The sequence below is a fragment of the Phyllobates terribilis genome, unplaced genomic scaffold (assembly GCF_046119375.1).
Source record: "Phyllobates terribilis strain yellow unplaced genomic scaffold, ASM4611937v1 Scaffold_12__6_contigs__length_324123572, whole genome shotgun sequence".
NCBI classification, from domain to species: domain Eukaryota; kingdom Metazoa; phylum Chordata; class Amphibia; order Anura; family Dendrobatidae; genus Phyllobates; species Phyllobates terribilis.
In genome coordinates, this window is record NW_027362772.1 from 256,509,815 (window position 1) to 256,530,504 (window position 20,690).

The 20,690-nt window shown below is 41.9% G+C and overlaps 1 protein-coding gene across 2 annotated transcripts in view; it reads left to right on the forward strand.

The window, feature by feature from the left end:
- The first annotated feature begins 3,178 nt into the window (after positions 1–3,178).
- The window catches only part of PRKCZ (protein kinase C zeta), a 184,998-nt gene continuing 167,486 nt past the window's right edge, over positions 3,179–20,690 (forward strand). Inside the window, exons 1-3 of one of the 2 annotated variants that reach the window (XM_073656892.1) lie at positions 3,179–3,565; positions 8,758–8,972; positions 14,419–14,587. In XM_073656892.1, the coding sequence (XP_073512993.1) occupies positions 14,517–14,587 (71 nt within the window). In that variant the 5' untranslated portion in view covers positions 3,179–3,565; positions 8,758–8,972; positions 14,419–14,516. The remainder of the gene's footprint in view (positions 3,566–8,757; positions 8,973–14,418; positions 14,588–20,690) is intronic. The other variant, XM_073656891.1, reaches the window with a different exon arrangement.

Sequence of the window (20,690 nt, forward strand, 5' to 3'; positions counted from 1 at the left end):
AGAGGAGGAGGAGATGGACCGGAGAGCTCAGAGAGGCCTCCGGTCAGAAGATCCTGCAGACCTTGCCCGAGAGCGCGGACTGCAGGAGGGGGTCCCGAATCCGGAGGAGACGGGAGCAGCGCCGTGAGGAGGAGAGGTAAAGACCGCTCGATCCTCTGCTGCCCGGCTAGTAGCTTTCCCCCAGTGCCTGTCGCCAGCCCAGCACACTGGGGATGACCTCTTCATCCCTGATAGGGACAGTGGAGGATGTGGGAGGGGCTATTTAAACCTCTTCGTATTTCCTGTCCCTATTAGGGTGGGGTTACATCCTCCTGTGTGCTGTCGTGGGGGGTTATTAGAGAAAAAGTTATGGCTCTAGGAAGAAGGGGGAAGAAAAGAAAAAAATAAATAAATAAAAAATTGGAAAATCGCCGAGAGTGAAGGGGTTAACGGCTGGAGAACTGACACAGACTCAGGTGTAAGTCAAGGGAGGCTCTGAAGTCAGACCTCCAAGGTCTCAATTTATTAAGTTTTACAGGTAATATCTATACAGACATTTGTTAACCGCATCCTTCACACCGGACACACCTCGTCTGCTGCTTCTCCCTGGGATGTCTCCCCGTTGCAGCTTCCTTTTCAGTTAGACTACAGCAATCTTATCATCTCGGTAATGACATGGTCTTGTGTTTCGAATATCTTTTATGCTTTCCTAATCTATGGAAAATGAACACTTAATATTGAACTTAACCCTTTCACTAACATTATGGAGCTTTTATTTTTTATTTTTTAAACAGACAAACTGAGCTTTGCTCATCCTCTGTGGGTCCAGCGCTTAGTCTCTGCTGCTGTTCCCAGTGTCTATTATTGTCTGCAGTGCTGCAATCAATCAGTGAGCTCAGCCTCTGCCTGAATAGTAGCACAGAGCCGCTGAGTGGCTGCAGCGCTCTTAACATAATAACGCTGCAAACACCAGGAGCAACCACGAAGATTCAGCATTGGACTCGAATACACAGACCTCATCATGGATACACTGTAAACGCAAATAAGCAGTGTACATGGTATGTATTATAAAAGTAATTACTGCTTAAATAATCTGCTGTAATTACTGTTTAACCAGCTCTGAACAGAAGGGCGGTTTGCGCTTTACTTTGCACTGACATTTTAAAATGTCAATGCGGAGTAAAATTTTTGCATGAGATCGTGCAGCATCAGGAGCAGGGAGCCTGCTATCAGACACAGCCGAACTCCCCACACAGAAGGCAGATATGATTTATTGCCATCTCAGCCTTCCTGATTGCTACATACACTGCTCAAAAAAATAAAGGGAACACTTACACAACAGAATATAACTCCAAGTAAATGAAACTTCTGTGAAACCAAACTGTCCACATAAGAAGCAACACTGATTGACAATCAATTTCACATGCTGTTGTGCAAATGGAATAGACAATAGATGGAAATTATTGGCAATTATCAAGACACCCTCAATAAAAGGAGTGGTTCTGCAGATGGGGACCACAGACCACATCTCAGTACCAATGCTTTTTGGCTGATGTTTTGGTCACTTTTGAATGTTGGTTGTGCTTTCACACTCGTGGTAGCATGAGACGGACTCTACAACCAACAGAAGTTGCTCAGGTAGTGCACCTCATCCAGGATGGCACACCAATGCGAGCTGTGGCAAGAAGGTTTGCTGTGTCTGTGAGCGTCGTGTCCAGAAGCTGGAGGCGCTACCAGGAGACAGGCCAGTACCCCAGGAGATGTGGAGGGGGCCGCAGGAGGGCAACAACCCAGCAGCAGGACCGCTACCTCCACCTTTGTGCAAGGAGGAACAGGAAGAGCACTGCCAGAGCCCTGCAAAATGACCTCCAGCAGGCCACAAATGTGCATGTGTCTGCACAAGCGGTTAGAAACCGACTCCATGAGGGTGGTATGAGGGCCCGACATCCACAGATGGGGGTTGTGCTCACAGCCTAACACCGTACAGGACGCTTGGCATTTGCCACAGAATACCAGGATTGGCAAAGTCGCCACTGGCGCCCTGTGCTCTTCACAGATGAAAGCAGGTTCACACTGAGCACATGTGACAGACGTGACAGACATGACAGACCAGGTCGAATTAATCTGTTGGTAAGGCTGGTTTATTTTCTGTGATGTTTTTTGAATTTATGTTCTTTTCTGTGAGCAGTATATAAAGTGCTGAATTAGAGTTTGTATACACAGTTTATAGTATGCGGTTATGGCGCTTCCTCATCCGGACACAGCGGTCCTCTGAATGCTGAGTGTAGGGAGAAAGCAGGAGCTGTAAGTCAGGAGGCTGAATATTCCCTGTAACTGGGGCTAATATGCCAGCCCCAGTTACAGGTGACATCACCTATAAAAAGAATGTATTAATATAATAAAATGCCCCCACAAACATCTTAATACACAGTGTACAAAACAAATAATAATAAAATTAAAAAAACTTTAAAAAAAGGTCTAAATATCTAAATTTAATTTCTACGGAATTTAAATACCATTTTAAATGCTTTAACTGTCCTTTGTAGTCCTTAAAAAAAATAAAAAATTTAAAAATAGATGTGCATTACCTTTCTTTTTTCTTTACATTTTTCCTTGATATCAACAACAAACAAATGAATATAGAAATAACATATATTAGGCCTCATGTATTGCGAGAAAAAAAACAGAGGACAAAAATTATTTGAATATCAGAACGAGAAAAAAAATCCAAAAAAATTATGCCCATCCCTGAACTAGTTAATATTACAGAATTGTATTGTTCATGCCTATAGAATGCTGGGTGTATATTTATGGTCCTTCAGCAGGTGAATGAATGACCTATGAGTGCAGCTCTGGAATGCCGGGTGACTGAATTCCTCAGAGAGTCCAGGAAGCGCTGCTCACAGTCCCGAGCATGTGTCAGTGCAGTCAGCACGGAGTCTCCACATTCCAGCGCTGACAGCTCCACTTACTGCTCGTTTACTCACTTACTGACCCGCACACACGCCCTCCCCTTCCTGATTGGCTGCAGGTGTAATCCGCTCTGCTCCCATTGGTTAAACTTTATAATCCCCTGACCAGGTATTTGACACTCTGATCCCATTGGCTCCTATTTCCTGACCGGTCTCATTGATTGGTTAGAATATTCCCTTTTGTGGAGCGTGATTGGTCCATCCGGTCCCCAAACTTTCTCCCATTGGTTAAACCTGCCACCACAGTTATTCCGCCATATTCCGGGAGTCCGGTGCTCTCCGGACTGGGTGTTCTCCTCCGGAGCCCGGCAGACTTATTTCCGGGCGGGTGTGAGCGGGTTTTGGAGACGCGGGTAACTTGTAGTATGAGGGCCCGGCTCGGTGCAGCAGGTGTATAGGAGGGTGTCGTACTTGTGCGCTGCTTCCGCCTCTCACCTATAGGGGGCGTCAGCCCGAATGTAAGAAGTTCAGGTAGAGCCTGGTGCCCATGACCCTGACCTCTCCTAGCACCGCAGCCTCCGCTCCAGCCATGCTCCGGGCTGCTCCCCGCACTCCCCCGGGTGTGTGCTCCGGCAGTGAGCGGGGTCCCCGGGTGTAGCCGCCGCCGACTGCAGGTAACTTTATATCGTCATCTCTTATTCATGGCGCTGATAACTCCTGCTGTATTACAGGAGCCGCCAGCCGCTCCACTGTGTGTATACAGTGTGTATATACTGTGTGTGATATGTGTAGTGTATATACAGTGTGCGAGTATACAGTAAGGGGTGTGTATATACTGTGTGATATGTGTCGTGTATATACAGTGTGTGAGTATACAGTAAGGGGTGTGTGATATGTGTAGTGTATATACAGTGTGTGAGTATACAGTAAGGGGTGTGTGATATGTGTCGTGTATATACAGTGTGAGTATACAGTAAGGGGTGTGTGATATGTGCAGTGTATATACAGTGTGTGTGAGTATACAGTAAGGGGTGTGTATATACTGTGTGATATGTGTGGTGTATATACAGTGTGTGAGTATACTGTAAGGGGTGTGTATATACGGTGTGTGATATGTGTAGTGTATATACAGTGTGTGAGTATACTGTAAGGGGTGTGTATATACGGTGTGTGATATGTGTCGTGTGTATATACAGTGTGTGAGTATACAGTAAGGGGTGTGTGATATGTGTAGTGTATATACAGTGTGTGAGTATACAGTAAGGGGTGTGTGATATGTGTCGTGTATATACAGTGTGAGTATACAGTAAGGGGTGTGTGATATGTGCAGTGTATATACAGTGTGTGTGAGTATACAGTAAGGGGTGTGTATATACTGTGTGATATGTGTGGTGTATATACAGTGTGTGAGTATACTGTAAGGGGTGTGTATATACGGTGTGTGATATGTGTAGTGTATATACAGTGTGTGTATACAGTAAGGGGTGTGTATATACTGTGTGATATGTGTGGTGTATATACAGTGTGTGTGAGTATACAGTAAGGGGTGTGTATATACTGTGTGTGATATGTGTAGTGTATATACAGTGTGTGAGTATACAGTAAGGGGTGTGTATATACTGTGTGATATGTGTAGTGTATATACAGTGTGTGAGTATACAGTAAGGAGTGTGTATATACTGTGTGTGATATGTATAGTGTATATACAGTGTGTGAGTATACAGTAAGGGGTGTGTATATACTGTGTGTGATATGTGTAGTGTATATACAGTGTGTGAGTATACAGTAAGGAGTGTGTATATACTGTGTGTGATATGTATAGTGTATATACAGTGTGTGAGTATACAGTAAGGGGTGTGTATATACTGTGTGATATGTGTAGTGTATATACAGTGTGTGAGTATACTGTAAGGGGTGTGTATATACTGTGTGTGATATGTGTAGTGTGTATATACAGTGTGTGAGTATACTGTAAGGGGTGTGTATATACTGTGTGTGATATGTGTAGTGTATATACAGTGTGTGAGTATACAGTAAGGAGTGTGTATATACTGTGTGTGATATGTATAGTGTATATACAGTGTGTGAGTATACAGTAAGGGGTGTGTATATACTGTGTAATATGTGTAGTGTATATACAGTGTGTGAGTATACTGTAAGGGGTGTGTATATACTGTGTGTGATATGTGTAGTGTGTATATACAGTGTGTGAGTATACTGTAAGGGGTGTGTATATACTGTGTGTGATATGTGTAGTGTATATACAGTGTGTGAGTATACTGTAAGGGGTGTGTATATACTGTGTGTGATATGTGTAGTGTATATACAGTGTGTGAGTATACTGTAAGGGGTGTGTATATACTGTGTGTGATATGTGTAGTGTGTATATACAGTGTGTGAGTATACTGTAAGGGGTGTGTATATACTGTGTGTGATATGTGTAGTGTATATACAGTGTGAGTATACTGTAAGGGGTGTGTATATACTGTGTGTGATATGTGTAGTGTATATACAGTGTGTGAGTATACTGTAAGGGGTGTGTATATACGGTGTGTGATATGTGTAGTGTATATACAGTGTGTGAGTATACTGTAAGGGGTGTGTATATACGGTGTGTGATATGTGTAGTGTATATACAGTGTGTGAGTATACTGTAAGGGGTGTGTATATACGGTGTGTGATATGTGTAGTGTATATACAGTGTGTGAGTATACTGTAAGGGGTGTGTATATACGGTGTGTGATATGTGTAGTGTATATACAGTGTGTGAGTATACTGTAAGGGGTGTGTATATACGGTGTGTGATATGTGTAGTGTATATACAGTGTGTGAGTATACTGTAAGGGGTGTGTATATACGGTGTGTGATATGTGTAGTGTATATACAGTGTGTGAGTATACTGTAAGGGGTGTGTATATACGGTGTGTGATATGTGTAGTGTATATACAGTGTGTGAGTATACTGTAAGGGGTGTGTATATACGGTGTGTGATATGTGTAGTGTATATACAGTGTGTGAGTATACTGTAAGGGGTGTGTATATACGGTGTGTGATATGTGTAGTGTATATACAGTGTGTGAGTATACTGTAAGGGGTGTGTATATACGGTGTGTGATATGTGTAGTGTATATACAGTGTGAGTATACTGTAAGGGGTGTGTATATACGGTGTGTGATATGTGTAGTGTATATACAGTGTGTGAGTATACTGTAAGGGGTGTGTATATACGGTGTGTGATATGTGTAGTGTATATACAGTGTGTGAGTATACAGTAAGGGGTGTGTATATACGGTGTGTGATATGTGTAGTGTATATACAGTGTGTGAGTATACAGTAAGGGGTGTGTATATACGGTGTGTGATATGTGTAGTGTATATACAGTGTGAGTATACAGTAAGGGGTGTGATATGTGTAGTGTGTATACAGTAAGGGGTGTGTATATACGGTGTGTGATATGTGTAGTGTGTATACAGTAAGGGGTGTGTATATACGGTGTGTGATATGTGTAGTGTGTATACAGTAAGGGGTGTGTATATACGGTGTGTGATATGTGTAGTGTATATACAGTGTGTGAGTATACTGTAAGGGGTGTGTATATACGGTGTGTGATATGTGTAGTGTATATACAGTGTGAGTATACAGTAAGGGGTGTGTGTATACAGTAAGGGGTGTGTATATACGGTGTGTGATATGTGTAGTGTATATACAGTGTGTGAGTATACTGTAAGGGGTGTGTATATACTGTGTGTGATATGTGTAGTGTATATACAGTGTGTGAGTATACTGTAAGGGGTGTGTATATACTGTGTGTGATATGTATAGTGTATATACAGTGTGTGAGTATACTGTAAGGGGTGTGTATATACGGTGTGTGATATGTGTAGTGTATATACAGTGTGTGAGTATACAGTAAGGGGTGTGTATATACTGTGTGATATGTGTAGTGTATATACAGTGTGAGTATACAGTAAGGGGTGTGTATATACGGTGTGTGATATGTGTAGTGTATATACAGTAAGGGGTGTGTATATACGGTGTGTGATATGTGTAGTGTGTATACAGTAAGGGGTGTGTATATACGGTGTGTGATATGTGTAGTGTGTATACAGTAAGGGGTGTGTATATACGGTGTGTGATATGTGTAGTGTGTATACAGTAAGGGGTGTGTATATACGGTGTGTGATATGTGTAGTGTATATACAGTGTGTGAGTATACTGTAAGGGGTGTGTATATACGGTGTGTGATATGTGTAGTGTATATACAGTGTGAGTATACAGTAAGGGGTGTGTATATACGGTGTGTGTATACAGTAAGGGGTGTGTATATACGGTGTGTGATATGTGTAGTGTATATACAGTGTGTGAGTATACTGTAAGGGGTGTGTATATACGGTGTGTGATATGTGTAGTGTATATACAGTGTGTGAGTATACAATAAGGGGTGTGTATATACTGTGTGTTATGTATGTATAGTGTATATACAGTGTGTGAGTATACAGTAAGGGGTGTGTATATATGGTGTGTGATATGTGTAGTGTGAGTACAGTAAGGGGTGTGTATATACGGTGTGTGATATGTGTAGTGTATATACAGTGTGTGAGTACAGTAAGGGGTGTGTATATACTGTGTGTGATATGTGTAGTGTATATACAGTGTGTGAGTATACAGTAAGGGGTGTGTATATACGGTGTGTGATATGTGTAGTGTATATACAGTGTGTGAGTATACAGTAAGGGGTGTGTATATACGGTGTGTGATGTGTAGTGTATATACAGTGTGTGAGTATACAGTAAGGGGTGTGTGATATGTGTAGTGTATATACAGTGTGTGAGTATACAGTAAGGGGTGTGTATATACGGTGTGTGATATGTGCAGTGTATATACAGTAAGGGGTGTGTATATACTGTGTGTTATGTATGTATATTGTATATACAGTGTGTGTGAGTATACAATAAGGGGGGTGTGCATATACTGTGTGTGATATGTATAGTGTATATACAGTGTGTGAGTATACAGTAAGGGGTGTGTATATATGGTGTGTGATATGTATAGTGTATATACAGTGTGTGAGTATACAGTAAGGGGTGTGTATATACGGTGTGTGATATGTGTAGTGTATATACAGTGTGTGAGTATACAGTAAGGGGTGTGTATATACTGTGTGTGATATGTGCAGTGTATATACAGTGTGTGTGAGTATACAGTAAGGGGTGTGCATATACTGTGTGTGATATGTATAGTGTATATACAGTGTGTGAGTATACAGTAAGGGGTGTGTATATACGGTGTGTGATATGTGTAGTGTATATACAGTGTGTGAGTATACAGTAAGGGGTGTGTATATACTGTGTGTGATATGTATAGTGTATATACAGTGTGTGAGTATACAGTAAGGGGTGTGTATATACTGTGTGTGATATGTGTAGTGTATATACAGTGTGTGTGAGTATACAGTAAGGGATTTGTATTTACTGTGTGATATGTATAGTGTATATACAGTAACGGGTGTGTATATACTGTGTACAGTGAGTATACAGTAAGGTGTGTGTGTGTGTATATACTGTGTGTGATATGTATGTATATACAGTGCATTATTCGTATGTGTATATACAGTGCGTGATATGTATGTTGTATGTGTACTGTATATAGCATGTGTGTATAATATATACTATTTGTATGTGTGATATGTATGTACAGTGTAAATAATGTGTGTATAGATATTGTATTATATATGTGTATATACTGTGTGTGATATGTTATATGTATGTGTATGCATGTACAGTGTAAATAGTGTGTGTGTGTGTGATATACATACAGTGATTATATATTTATTATACTCACTTATATAGCGTCATTAATTCCTCAGCGCTTTACAGACACTATGATCACTGTCCCCATTGGGACTCACAATCTACGTTCCCTATCAGTATGTCTTTGGAGTGTTGGAGGAAACCGGAGGAAACCCACGCAAACACGGGAAGAACATACAGTTGAACTTGGTGGTATTTAATCCCAGGACCCCAGTGCTGCAAAACAGTGCCAACCACTGAGCCACCATGCTAACCACTGAGCCCTGTCTGTGTATGTATGTATGTACAGTGAATATAAGTGTGTATATACAGTGAGTGTGTCGTGTATTATATGTATATAAAGTGTGTGTGTGTGTGTGTCTTACTACATAAAGAGCTTAAAGGGGTTGTCCACTACTATTAATATTTGGCCATTCTATTTTTATGTTGAAAATAAGTATCTTTATAAATACCTTGTCACGTCAAGTTTCGGCTGCAGCCGGGGGTGAGTTACTTCTGAGTTCCACGGTGGGTGCTGGGCTCAAATGTCGTGACATCAGCGGCGGGTCAAGTGATGCCTGTGAGCGGCCAAGGGTAGCCCCGCTCACAGGCAGTAAGAGCAAAGCTAAGTATTTACAAAGATACTTATTTTCAACATTAAAAAAAAAAGAATGGCCAAATATTAAAAGTAGTGGACAACCATTTAATGTTGAGGTGAGTCCGATTTACTCTGGCTTCTACTAATCTGTTCTTTTCTGATGAACTCAAAACTTAATGCTACAACACAGAATCAACCGGCTTATGAAATACATACTTAAATGCGGAGAATCAAGAAATGTAATTAGCTTTTTTTTAAATTGGAAGTGGTTCCAGAAATATGAAGTTTTATTAAGGGATTTCCATCGTACAATAATGCATCTGCCCGGGCGATTTTTTTTTTTTATTTATTTTTTTTTATTGGCGAACGTCTCTGTAATCTTATAAATTTTATTTTTGTTTTCTGTAATTCCGTTTGCTAATTTATTAATTATGACAACTTTGTTTATCGTGTAAATAGACATGGGTAATTTGAGTTAGTCCTTATTATGTAGAGCGCACTTTTGTAGCTTCCGAAACTTACTTGTTTCGGAACTCGAAGCAAGTAAGTTTCAGAAGCTACAAAAGTATATATATATTTGTCTGTAATTGTGTGTGATATATATGTGTATATACAGTGATTAAGTTACTGTCCATTTAGCTCAATTGATACCCAGTGATAGCACAGTGAAGTTGATTTGATAAAATCATTATTTTTGCTACTTATTATCAAGCCAGTGTAATGCATAATGTATCTTCTTTGTATCTTATGTCTCCATTTTAAGACTCTGTTCACTTGTCCAGTAGTTATTTCCAGTTTTTAAACCATAAAAGCAGAAATAAAACGTTGCAGTACAGGACCCATTCATTTGAATGGAAACGGGAATGTCATAAAATGTCTCCAGTTTTGCCTTCTTTCCGTCTTCTATAGATTTTTTTATTTTAGCTGGCTCTAAAAACATAATCTGCAGAACTTTTTGATCTGACACCAGGAGACAGATAGCTACTAGAACCATTTACATTTTTTTAAATTTTTTTAAAGTTTCTCATTCGTGCTGCAAGCAAATTGCGCTTCTGGGTCCGATGGGCGCCTCCTTTGACCTGGCAAACGCCACCTTTGCTGTTTTGACATGTGAACAGAGCCTAAGGCTTGGTTCACATTTATACAGTACTTTCTACTGAACTTAGACCAGCCTAATTGCAAAAATCTGAATTCTGCTGTGTATGGCGGCACTGTCATAGACTATAAAATGGGCAAGATACGATAACAAAAAGAAATAATATATACACGATGCCTGCTGATTGTGCAGCTGTGTGGGGTCGTATCGTTATCAGCACTGAAAAACCATTGATGCAGAAGTGAGTGGGATCAGATAACCATAAAATAAATTGGTTAAAGGGAAACTTAGGCTGGGTTCATATCTTATTTAGTCACAAATCGATGGCTCCGTCGGGAATTCCATCTGAAAAACTAGATTCAGGCGTAACCACCGATGGGGTTAGTGACTTTAATGAAGCAGACGTAGTAACTTTGTGCTCGGTCTGACTTTATTTTTGTCAGTGTCCCCCATTTTGAGGTGGGCACAAAGACTTGTCAACCTCACTTTTGTGCCCACATCAAAAAGGTGGACACTACCAAAAATAAAGTCAGACCGAGCCCAAAGTGACTTCTGCTTCAGTAAAAGTCTATATCCTCGTCGGCGGATATGAATAAATAGAAACCCTGATGTGCAGCTAAAACGTGATATGAACTTTAAAAAATAGTTAAAGCATAACCAAGTTTTTCATGCATGTTTAAAACTTCTGTAGCGTTTGCAAGTTATCCCACTGTGAAATTATTATAGTTGCATACTACTGTATTTTCATGTTACTTTAACAATTTCCTATGTAATTGTCCTCTGTAATTTGTCCTGTGCCCTTTTTAGTAGTAGCCAATTTTTAGGCTATGTGCCCACGTTGCTGAAATGAAGCAGAAAATTTCTGCAAGTAAAAACGCATGCGGAATTCCGTACTCGTTTATCGCGCGATTTCCACATGCGGAATTGCCTTGCGTTTTTTAATGCATTGCAAAAGGCAATTCCGCTTGCGGAAACGCAAAATTAATGAACATGCTGCGGATTTTTGAACGCAGCATAAACGCTGCGGAAAAATCCGCAGCGTGGGCATAGAACTTGCGGAATCCCCTTGGGGACCATGGGGGGCGGATTACCAAGCGTTTTACAAGCGTTTCCGCTGCGGAAATTCCGCATCAAAAACGCTTGTAATCCGCAACGTGGGCACGCAGCCAAAGTGCAAGTGTCAAACTTGGAGCTTTTGGGAACTTAGCCTTAATGTCACATAATCTTTGGCAATGTGCCCATGATGCAGAAATGAAGCAGAAAATTTCTGCAGCATTTCTGCATCTCCCTGGCAGAAAAAACGCATGCGGATTGTACATGCGTAATACATGCGGATTCACATGCGTTTCCGCATGCGGATTGACAAGAGCTTTCAAAGCGATTTTTAGCATCACTTTGAAAGTGCTTGACAACTAGGTCACACTATATAAGGCTATGTGCCCACGTTGCGGACCTGAAGCATATTTTTTACGCTTCTCCCTGGCGGGAAAATCGCATGCGGATATTACATGCGGTTTTCCCGCCAGGTAGAAGCGTTTGTGAGGCGTCTTTGCATGCATTTCCGCATGCGGGTTATCAAGCACTTCTCCAAGCATCACTTGGAAAAGTGCTTGACAACTTGTTCAGAATGGTAAAAAATAAAAAAATAAACTTTATACTCACCTTCTGATGCATCCTCTGCCCCGTCCGGAGTCTTGAGCGGCTCACGCTGTTGTGTGCAGGACCTGCGGTGACGTCATTGAGTCATGTGGTGGGTCACATGACTCAATGACGTGGCAGGTCCTTCAGACAACAGCGCGACGGAGGGAAAACATCAGAAGATAAGTATAAACTTTATTTTATTCTTTTTTTTACAGGTTCTTTGGTACCCAGGTCTGGATGAGAGTCTCCTCTCCTCCAGACTTGGGTACCATCCGCACATTGATTCCGCTGCGCTTCCGCAAAATTAATGAACATGCTGCGGATTTTTGACTGCAGCATATACGCTGCGGAAAAATCCGCAGCATGGGCATTGACATTGCGGAATGCCATTGGGGACCATGGGGTGCGGATCTACATGCGTTTTTCAAGCGTTTACGCTGCGGAAATTCCGCAGCATATACGCTTGAAAAATGCTACGTGGGCACACAGCCTAAATCTGTGCAAACAGCATGGATTTATATAGTGTGACCTTTAGAATGGTAAAAAATAAACCTATACTTGCCTTCCGATGGCCCGGCGTGTGTTGCTGCGCTCCTTCCTGCCTGCCAGCTGATCGCGGGACACTGCACTGAAAGACCTGCCGTCACATGACTGTGACGTCACCGCAGGTCCTTCAGTCTGCTGGCAAGCACAGGGAAGGAGACCGGGGGCCGTCAGAAGGTGAATATAATCTTTAATTTTTTATTTTATTCCTTTTTTTTTACAGTTTTTATGGTACCTGGGTGTGGAGCAGAGTCTTCTCTTCTCCACACTCGGGTACCATCCGCACATTAGAACGCACCAATTACACAAGTACAGATGCAGTCTTGCGGAATTGGCGCGTTCTAATGCAAGTCAATGGCGGCGAAAACGCAGCACTTCCGTAAAATTAATGGACATGCTGCGGATTTTTGAGCGCAGCATAAACGCTGCGGAAAAATCCGCAGCATGGGCATTGAAAATGCGGAATTGCATAGGGGACCATGGCAGGAGGCTTACCATGCGTTTCCCAAGCGTTTACGCTGCAAAAAATTCCGCAGCAAAAACGCTTGAAAAACGCATCGTGGGCACACAGCCTAATAGTGTATCAGTTCTGTTTGTAAAGGATGGGGCCCTGTGGGTTGTAAATTGTGAATCAGTGAAGTTTGTATTCACAGATTGAAAATTCATTGCAAAAAGTTTCTCTGGCTGAAAAATCAATAACATACATGTTACTGTAGTTGCTACTGCAAGCTCAATTCAAATGAATGGAACTTTTGCCACGAATGTGCTGCATGTGAACACACCCTGACGATGGTTTTACAAACTGCATCTTTAATTTACAATCCTTTTTCTTTCCTCATGCAGATTCATGAACCCAAAATATCAATAGGATAAGGGGGACAATGCAATTCTCTGCTCACGGGGTCTCTCCTAAGGAGATGCGGAATTGTGCGTGTTAAAGGGAGTCTGTCAACACAGAATGACTGTTCATACAGAGTGCAGGCGCTCGGTGCACCATGACGTGGTCAAATATTTTAGTGCACCTTCCCACCTACTCTCTTATCTCCACTCCCCTGTATTTTATATGACAACTCTGGCTTAATAGAGCTAGAGGGGAAACAAGTAGGTGGGAAGGTGCTCTGATCTGTTTGGCTGCACCGAGCGCCTGTGCTTGGTTTGAACAGTCATTCTGTGCAGGCACTCTCCATTTAACAATCTAGCTCCCTCACTGACCATGGGTTACGCATTCACACTAAGTCTTCTATAGACCCATAGTATTGAATTAGGCAGTATCAAACGCTGCATTTTTTTTTTCCCCTGCTGCAGAAACGCAGCGTGTGAACAAGCCCTTATAGTGACAAGATTCAGGCGTATCCGCTGACGACGCCATTGATTTTAAAGGAGCAGTCGGAGTCACTTTGTGCTCTTTCTGGCCTCAAGCTCTACCCCTAGCTGGAAGAATTATGATCTATCCAACCTAATGATAAATGCAGGACCTCAACAATAGGAACACGGGAGGTTATACGAGGTGGATCTTGAATGAATGCCGTCGAGATCGTAAGAGGAGCTGTGCACATGAATGAGTCTTCTTGCTTCTGTCCTCATATGTTTGTGTACTTTATTTGTAAATGTTCGTTGTGGATTCTATACATTGTATCCGTGCTGGAAGATAAGCTGAATTTTGTTTGCATGTGTTCAGTAATGGGCAAGTTGCCGATCGGCGGTCTTTTAGTGCCACAAGATGGCTAATGTAAACAGACCCCTAAAAGATAAATATAGCCTGCGAAAAAACCCTTCCATCTTGATAAGTGTCGCTAAACCTGTCACTGTTATAATGGTACTGGAATGCAAATAGTGATTCATTGTTTGTTCCCTGTGTAGAAGCCCAGTCTGGTTGGATCACTACCTCTGTGACTGCTTATCACAAGTGTTCACGCCGTACACCGTCCGACACCATAAAGCTGGAGTTTCTTAATATAATGCCGAGCAGAATGGGGTCAAAAATGGATTTATCGAAGGACTTTATTAAAATGAAAGCGCACTACAATGGGTGAGTACATGAGGGGCTCTCGTTTATTTTCTAGGTAATTGTTACGATGGACTCGCTTGATTCTAAAGTCTCTTTGACATTAAAATTATTTTGACCTTGTTAACTGTAAGAAACAATTTTGTCCTGAGGAAGCCTGGCCATCTAGTTACTGTGTGAGATATAGACAGGGCATCTAGAAAAGACATGTCTGTTCCCATTATATATATATATATATATATATATATATATATATATATATATATATATATGTATGTATGTATGTGTGTGTGTGTGTGTGTGTGTGTGTGTATATATATATATATATCACATATTTCCAGACTTTAGAACTTTTTGAAGCTGTAAAATAAAGTGTAACTGATGTTACCAGCTCTTTCTGTACCTTAACTTTATGACTTTAGGTTTAATGTCACTTTTGAAGGGTTGTCCATATTATTATTATTTATTTTTTCTTGTGGGTGGGGAGGGGGTACTAAAATACTTAAATAAAAACATTGTCTACGGCCTCTCTACTAGATGCACATTGCCTGTGTCCCTACCGGTCGCCTAGATTTTTGTTCTGACCTTGGACATCACATGTCTGCTGCAACCGATCAACGGCCACTGATCACTTGCAGCCTTCACATTTCTGTCCTGACTGGAAGGGTGATTGGCTGCAGTGGTCATGTGACTTCCCTCACTGGAAGAGTAAGCTATGAGACATGTGTATTTTATATAAAGTTCGTCGACCGCCATATTGGGACACCCAAGTGCTGGGTGTCTCAATATGGAAACTGCTAGTGGTACCAGCCTCTTGCGCGGTACCACCAGCGGAACACGCCACCGCCGGGATCAGCCGAATGATTCACTGACCACCGCCATATTTGTACAGGAGGAGCACATGCGCAGTTTTAATGTGATCGACGCTATGTGCCTGCACAAAGATGGTGGTGGTCTGATTTACTGCGCGGGGAAACAGCTCAAACAAGAAAACACATGAGGGAAGAAGAAAGCACAGGGGTGGAGAAAGAGAGAGCAGACAAGAGGGAGAGCACATGGGGTAGACGGGTCAAAGAAGAGAGTACAGACGGGAGAAGTTAGCACATGGGGGAAAGAGAGAGTGGTTAGGTGGGTGAACACATGGGGGGTGGGTGTGAGATTCTCAATGCTGCAAAGCCTGCCCCCATCGTAGTATATATATCTATCATAAATTTATATAATAGGGAAAACCCTTTTGGGCTATGTGCCCACGATGCACAAATGCTCCGGATTTTTCCTGAGCGTTTCTGCATCTCCCTGGCAGAAAAAACGCATGCGGATTGTACATGCGATTTTCCTGCCAGGGACAAGCTTAAGTGAAACATTTCCGCATGCGAGTTGTCAAGCGCTTTCCAAGCGATTTAAGCATCACTTGGAAAGTGCTTGACAACTTGGTCACACTATAGATAGATAGATAGAGAGATATATATATATATATATATATATATATATATATATATATATATATATATCTCTATCTCTATCTATCCATGCAACCGGCATGGATTTATATAGTGTGACCGTAAAAGAATGGTAAAAAATAAATATTATACTTACCTTCTGATGGCCCCCGGTGTCCTTAGTGTTTCTTCTTGGCTTGCCAGCAGCTCGCGGTGGACTAAAAGGACCTGCCATGATGTCGTTTAGTCATGTGACTGGTCACGCGACCGCCGACGTCTCTCTCCGACTCTCTTGGCTCTGCCAAGCTCTCCTGTGTTTTCTATAAGATACGGTGGAGACCTCTTATCTCTGCGCTGAGCAAAGGGATTGAACGGTGAAATTCCCGCAGCCGGATCCGTCTCTTCCCCCCCCCCCCCTCTGACATTAGCTGTTGGGAGCCCCCCATACAAGTTAGATGGTGTGTCTAATTTGTCTTTAAGTTCTTCATTATAAGTTGTGACCTGTACTTTCTCCTCCCGTGACCTTCTCCAGATTGTGCAACATCCATTCAAGGTAACTTTGAGTTTAGTAGCATAGCTCAGATATTTATAATTGTTGGCAGGACATACTTGAGTGATCTTATAGACGTGATTCAGTCCAGAATGTGCTGCTTCCACCTGAATACTAATCATCCTATTATGTGGCAATTTACCAAAACTTAAGAGCTCATCCTCCAATCTGGGTGTGTGCAGGTGCAGCTTCACGTGTTGTGTGCAGTCCTATGTAAATTATTTATATATAGTACCGCCCAAAAGTTTGGACACCCCTTCTCACTTAAAGATTTTTCTGTATTTTCATGACTATGAAAATTGTACATTCACACTGAAGGCATCAAAACTATGAATTAACACATGTGGAATTATATACTTAACAAAAAAGTGTGAAACAACTGAAAATATGTCTTATATTTTAGGTTCTTCACAGTAGCCACCTTTTGCTTTGATGACTGCTTTGCACACTCTTGGCATTCTCTTGATGAGCTTCAAGAGGTAGTCACCGGAAATGATTTTCACTTCACAGGTGTGCCCTGTCAGGTTTAATAAGTGGGATTTCTTGCCTTATAAATGGGGTTGGGACCATCAGTTGTGTTGTGCAGAAGTCAGATGGATACACAGCTGATAGTCCTAATGAATAGACTGTTAGCTGCTTTTTTCTTGCCATAATACAAATTCTAAGTAAAGAAAGACGAGTGGCCATCATTACTTTAAGAAATGAAGGTCAGTCAGTCCGAAAAAATTGGGCAAACTTTGAATGTGTCCCCAAGCACAGTTGCAAAAACCATCAAGCGCTACAAAGAAACTGGCTCACATGAGGACCGCCCCGGGAAAGGAAGACCAAGAGTCACCTCTGCTTCTGAGGATAAGTTTATCCGAGTCACCAGCCTCAGAAATCGCAGGTTAACAGCAGCTCAGATTAGAGACCAGGTCAATGCCACACAGAGTTCTAGCAGCAGACACATCTCTACAACAACTATTAAGAGGAGACTTTGTGCAGCAGGCCTTCATGGTAAAATAGCTGCTAGGAAACCACTGCTAAGGACAGGCAACAAGCAGAAGAGACTTGTTTGGGCTAAAGAACACAAGGAACATTAGACCAGTGGAAATCTGTGCTTTGGTCTGATGAGTCCAAATTTGAGATCTTTGGTTCCAACCACCGTGTCTTTGTGAGACGCAGAAAAGGTGAACGGATGGACTCTACATGCCTGGTTCCCACCGTGAAGCATGGAGGAGGAGGTGTGATGGTGTGGGGGTGCTTTGCTGGTGACACTGTTGGGCATTTATTCAAAATTGAAGGCATACTGAACCAGCATGGCTACCACAGCATCTTACAGCGGCATGCTATTCCAACCGGTTTGCATTTAGTTGGACCATCATTTATTTTTCAACAGGACAATGACCCCCAAACACACCTCCAGGCTGTGTAAGGGCTATTTGACCTAGAAGGAGAGTGATGGGGTGCTACGCCAGATGACCTGGCCTCCACAGTCACCAGACCTGAACCCAATCAAGATGGTTTGGGGTGAGCTGGACCGCAGAGTGAAGGAAAAAGGGCCAACAAGTGCTATGCATCTCTGGGAACTCCTTCAAGATTGTTGGAAGACCATTTCCGGTGACTACCTCTTGAAGCTCATCAAGAGAATGCCAAGAGTGTGCAAAGCAGTCATCAAAGCAAAAGGTGGCTACTGTGAAGAACCTAGAATATAAGACATATTTTCAGTTGTTTCACACTTTTTTGTTAAGTATATAATTCCACATGTGTTAATTCATAGTTTTGATGCCTTCAGTGTGAATGTACAATTTTCAAAGTCATGAAAATACAGAAATTTCTTTAAATGAGAAGGTGTGTCCAAACTTTTGGTCTGTACTGTGTATATATGTGTATACACACACCTAATCTCAGGATCCACGTGGCTGTTATGTCTTGAAATGTTTCCATGCCATAGACGACCCAATGTGTCTGGATACACAAGAAAGAGGTTGTGACTTTATCCTAAAAGTTGTGGGGTCCCAGTAATGCGACCTCCATTGATGACACCTTGATGGAGAACTGAATATTGTTATTACCTGCAAAGTCTCTTATTATCTGGCAGTGTAATTTTAATATATTTTTGTGAATTGTTTTAAAAGCCCCAAATTATCATTTGTGATTTATTTTTATTTTTTTTGTATTCACTAATGTTTATTGCACCAAATTCTTCAAAATGGAGCACACGGCTCATGAATTTGATTGTTTTGTTTAACCAGTTTCTTTCAACTTTCTAGCACCAAAAGCCGCAGAACCTTTTATAAAGCCATGCTTTTGTCTAAAACTGTGCCAAATTGAAAACTCATTTTAAAACCTTACCTCAGGGGGCACTGGAGCGAGATGCACATAAACAAAAAATAAAATAACGGTTTGGCAAAAGCTGCCTTTCATAAATCTGTCTAAAACATATGGATAAATAAAGCTCGGTCCGCGAAAAATTGCGGAGACCTGTCCGATTTTGATCCAAAGGTTGGATCAAAATCTGCAATGCAAGTCTGAGTCTTTAGATGGCATCCGATTGCCGTCTGACTTTTCCAAGTGGTTTGTGATTTTCAAGGACTATCAGAAAGGAGAAGGAGGAGAAACTCGGATAAGCAGAGTCCTCCAAAGAGGAAACTCGTGACTAATAAAAGGGGAGTCCTCCTGATTACCCTTTTGTTACATCTACATGTCCTAATAGAACCCATTACTGTGGGTTATATAAATTAACAGATTGGGAAATGGATAAATAAATTCTAAACCAGTTGGTGAACTTTTTTAAATCCCCATCCCGCAAAAATAAATATATGGAGGTTTTCAATTTTGGTCCCCAAATGATAGCACTCATGTAAAATAATCAGATAGTACTCGCCTTTCCTGAGTCCGGCGCAGGCTCGCTGCCGATACTCTGCTCTCTATATTTTTGCTGCAGCAGTGACATCATACTGACAGCTTGCATCACCGCTGCAGCCAGTCACTGAGCAGTAAGGCTCTGCCGATTTATAGAGTGCACAATCCACTGAGTTAAATGATTGGCTGCAGTGGTGATGTAAGCTGTCGAATGTAATGTCACCCCTGCAGCTAAATGCCTGTGTTTTTTTATTTTTTTTACGTAACTGTAATGCTATGGGTACCACTTTGGAAAATAACCATTCTAGATTTACTCCTGTGTCTTTTACAGACACTAGGCTGTGGTGATGATTTAGAGTTGAGCAAAAATATTTGCAGCCACATTGGAAATCCGTGGATGCCGGACCAGAGCACTGCGGACCTCCTACCTGCTGACATCCTCAGCATCTCTACTGAGTAGTAGGCTGCTGCGGTACAGCATATTGAGGTGATGTGTGCTATACAGGGGCTTACATTGCAGTTATACATGGGAAAGTATTTCCCGGCTTATATCTGACGTAGACCGCAAATGGAGCCTAACCGGACATACGCTTTCTGCATGTCTGTATGATTGACATCTCTCTGGGTGACGTCACCGGTTGGGATCATTACAGGCAGTACAAATAGTTTTGTTCGTCACTTGGTATAAGTGCTTCAGGGGAGAGGCTGGCTGGAGTGATAAGATGGCAGCTGACTAATGACGGAAGCATTTAGTTATACTATTTCTGTACATAATATATTTTGGGGAAGTCTTTACATATGCCTGTCAGTCACACACAGCACGGTAGAAGCTTATGCATTCCTAAGCAGATTAGTAGTTTAGTAAGAATAACGGAAATGATACTGGCTGGATGGCTGCGTAGCGGACAGGTGGAGCTCGTTTTTCCTGAATGTGCCAGAATGTTGTCTGTTTTAATTCTTACGCAGAAGAGCCGTCCTACCATTCCAGATTTTGATTCTTTATTCTCTTATGCAAGGCTTTCAATGCCAAAGAAGTGTGCAGTTTCCCATACACCTCCGAAGTATAGCTGATAAATTGTTGATCAGTGGGGGGACTTTCAGTAGGATGTAGCACCTTCATTACTGTTAGAATTTTGCGGCAATGCTCATGCTTTGCCGCTGCTCCATTAATTTTCTATGGGGCTGCCGAGCACTGCACTGTAAACCTTTTCCAACAGCCCCATAGAGAAAAGGGCCCCATAACTGATTGGTGGAGCAGGGAAATTTTACTCCCGAAAGGGCACTTTTTGTCCAG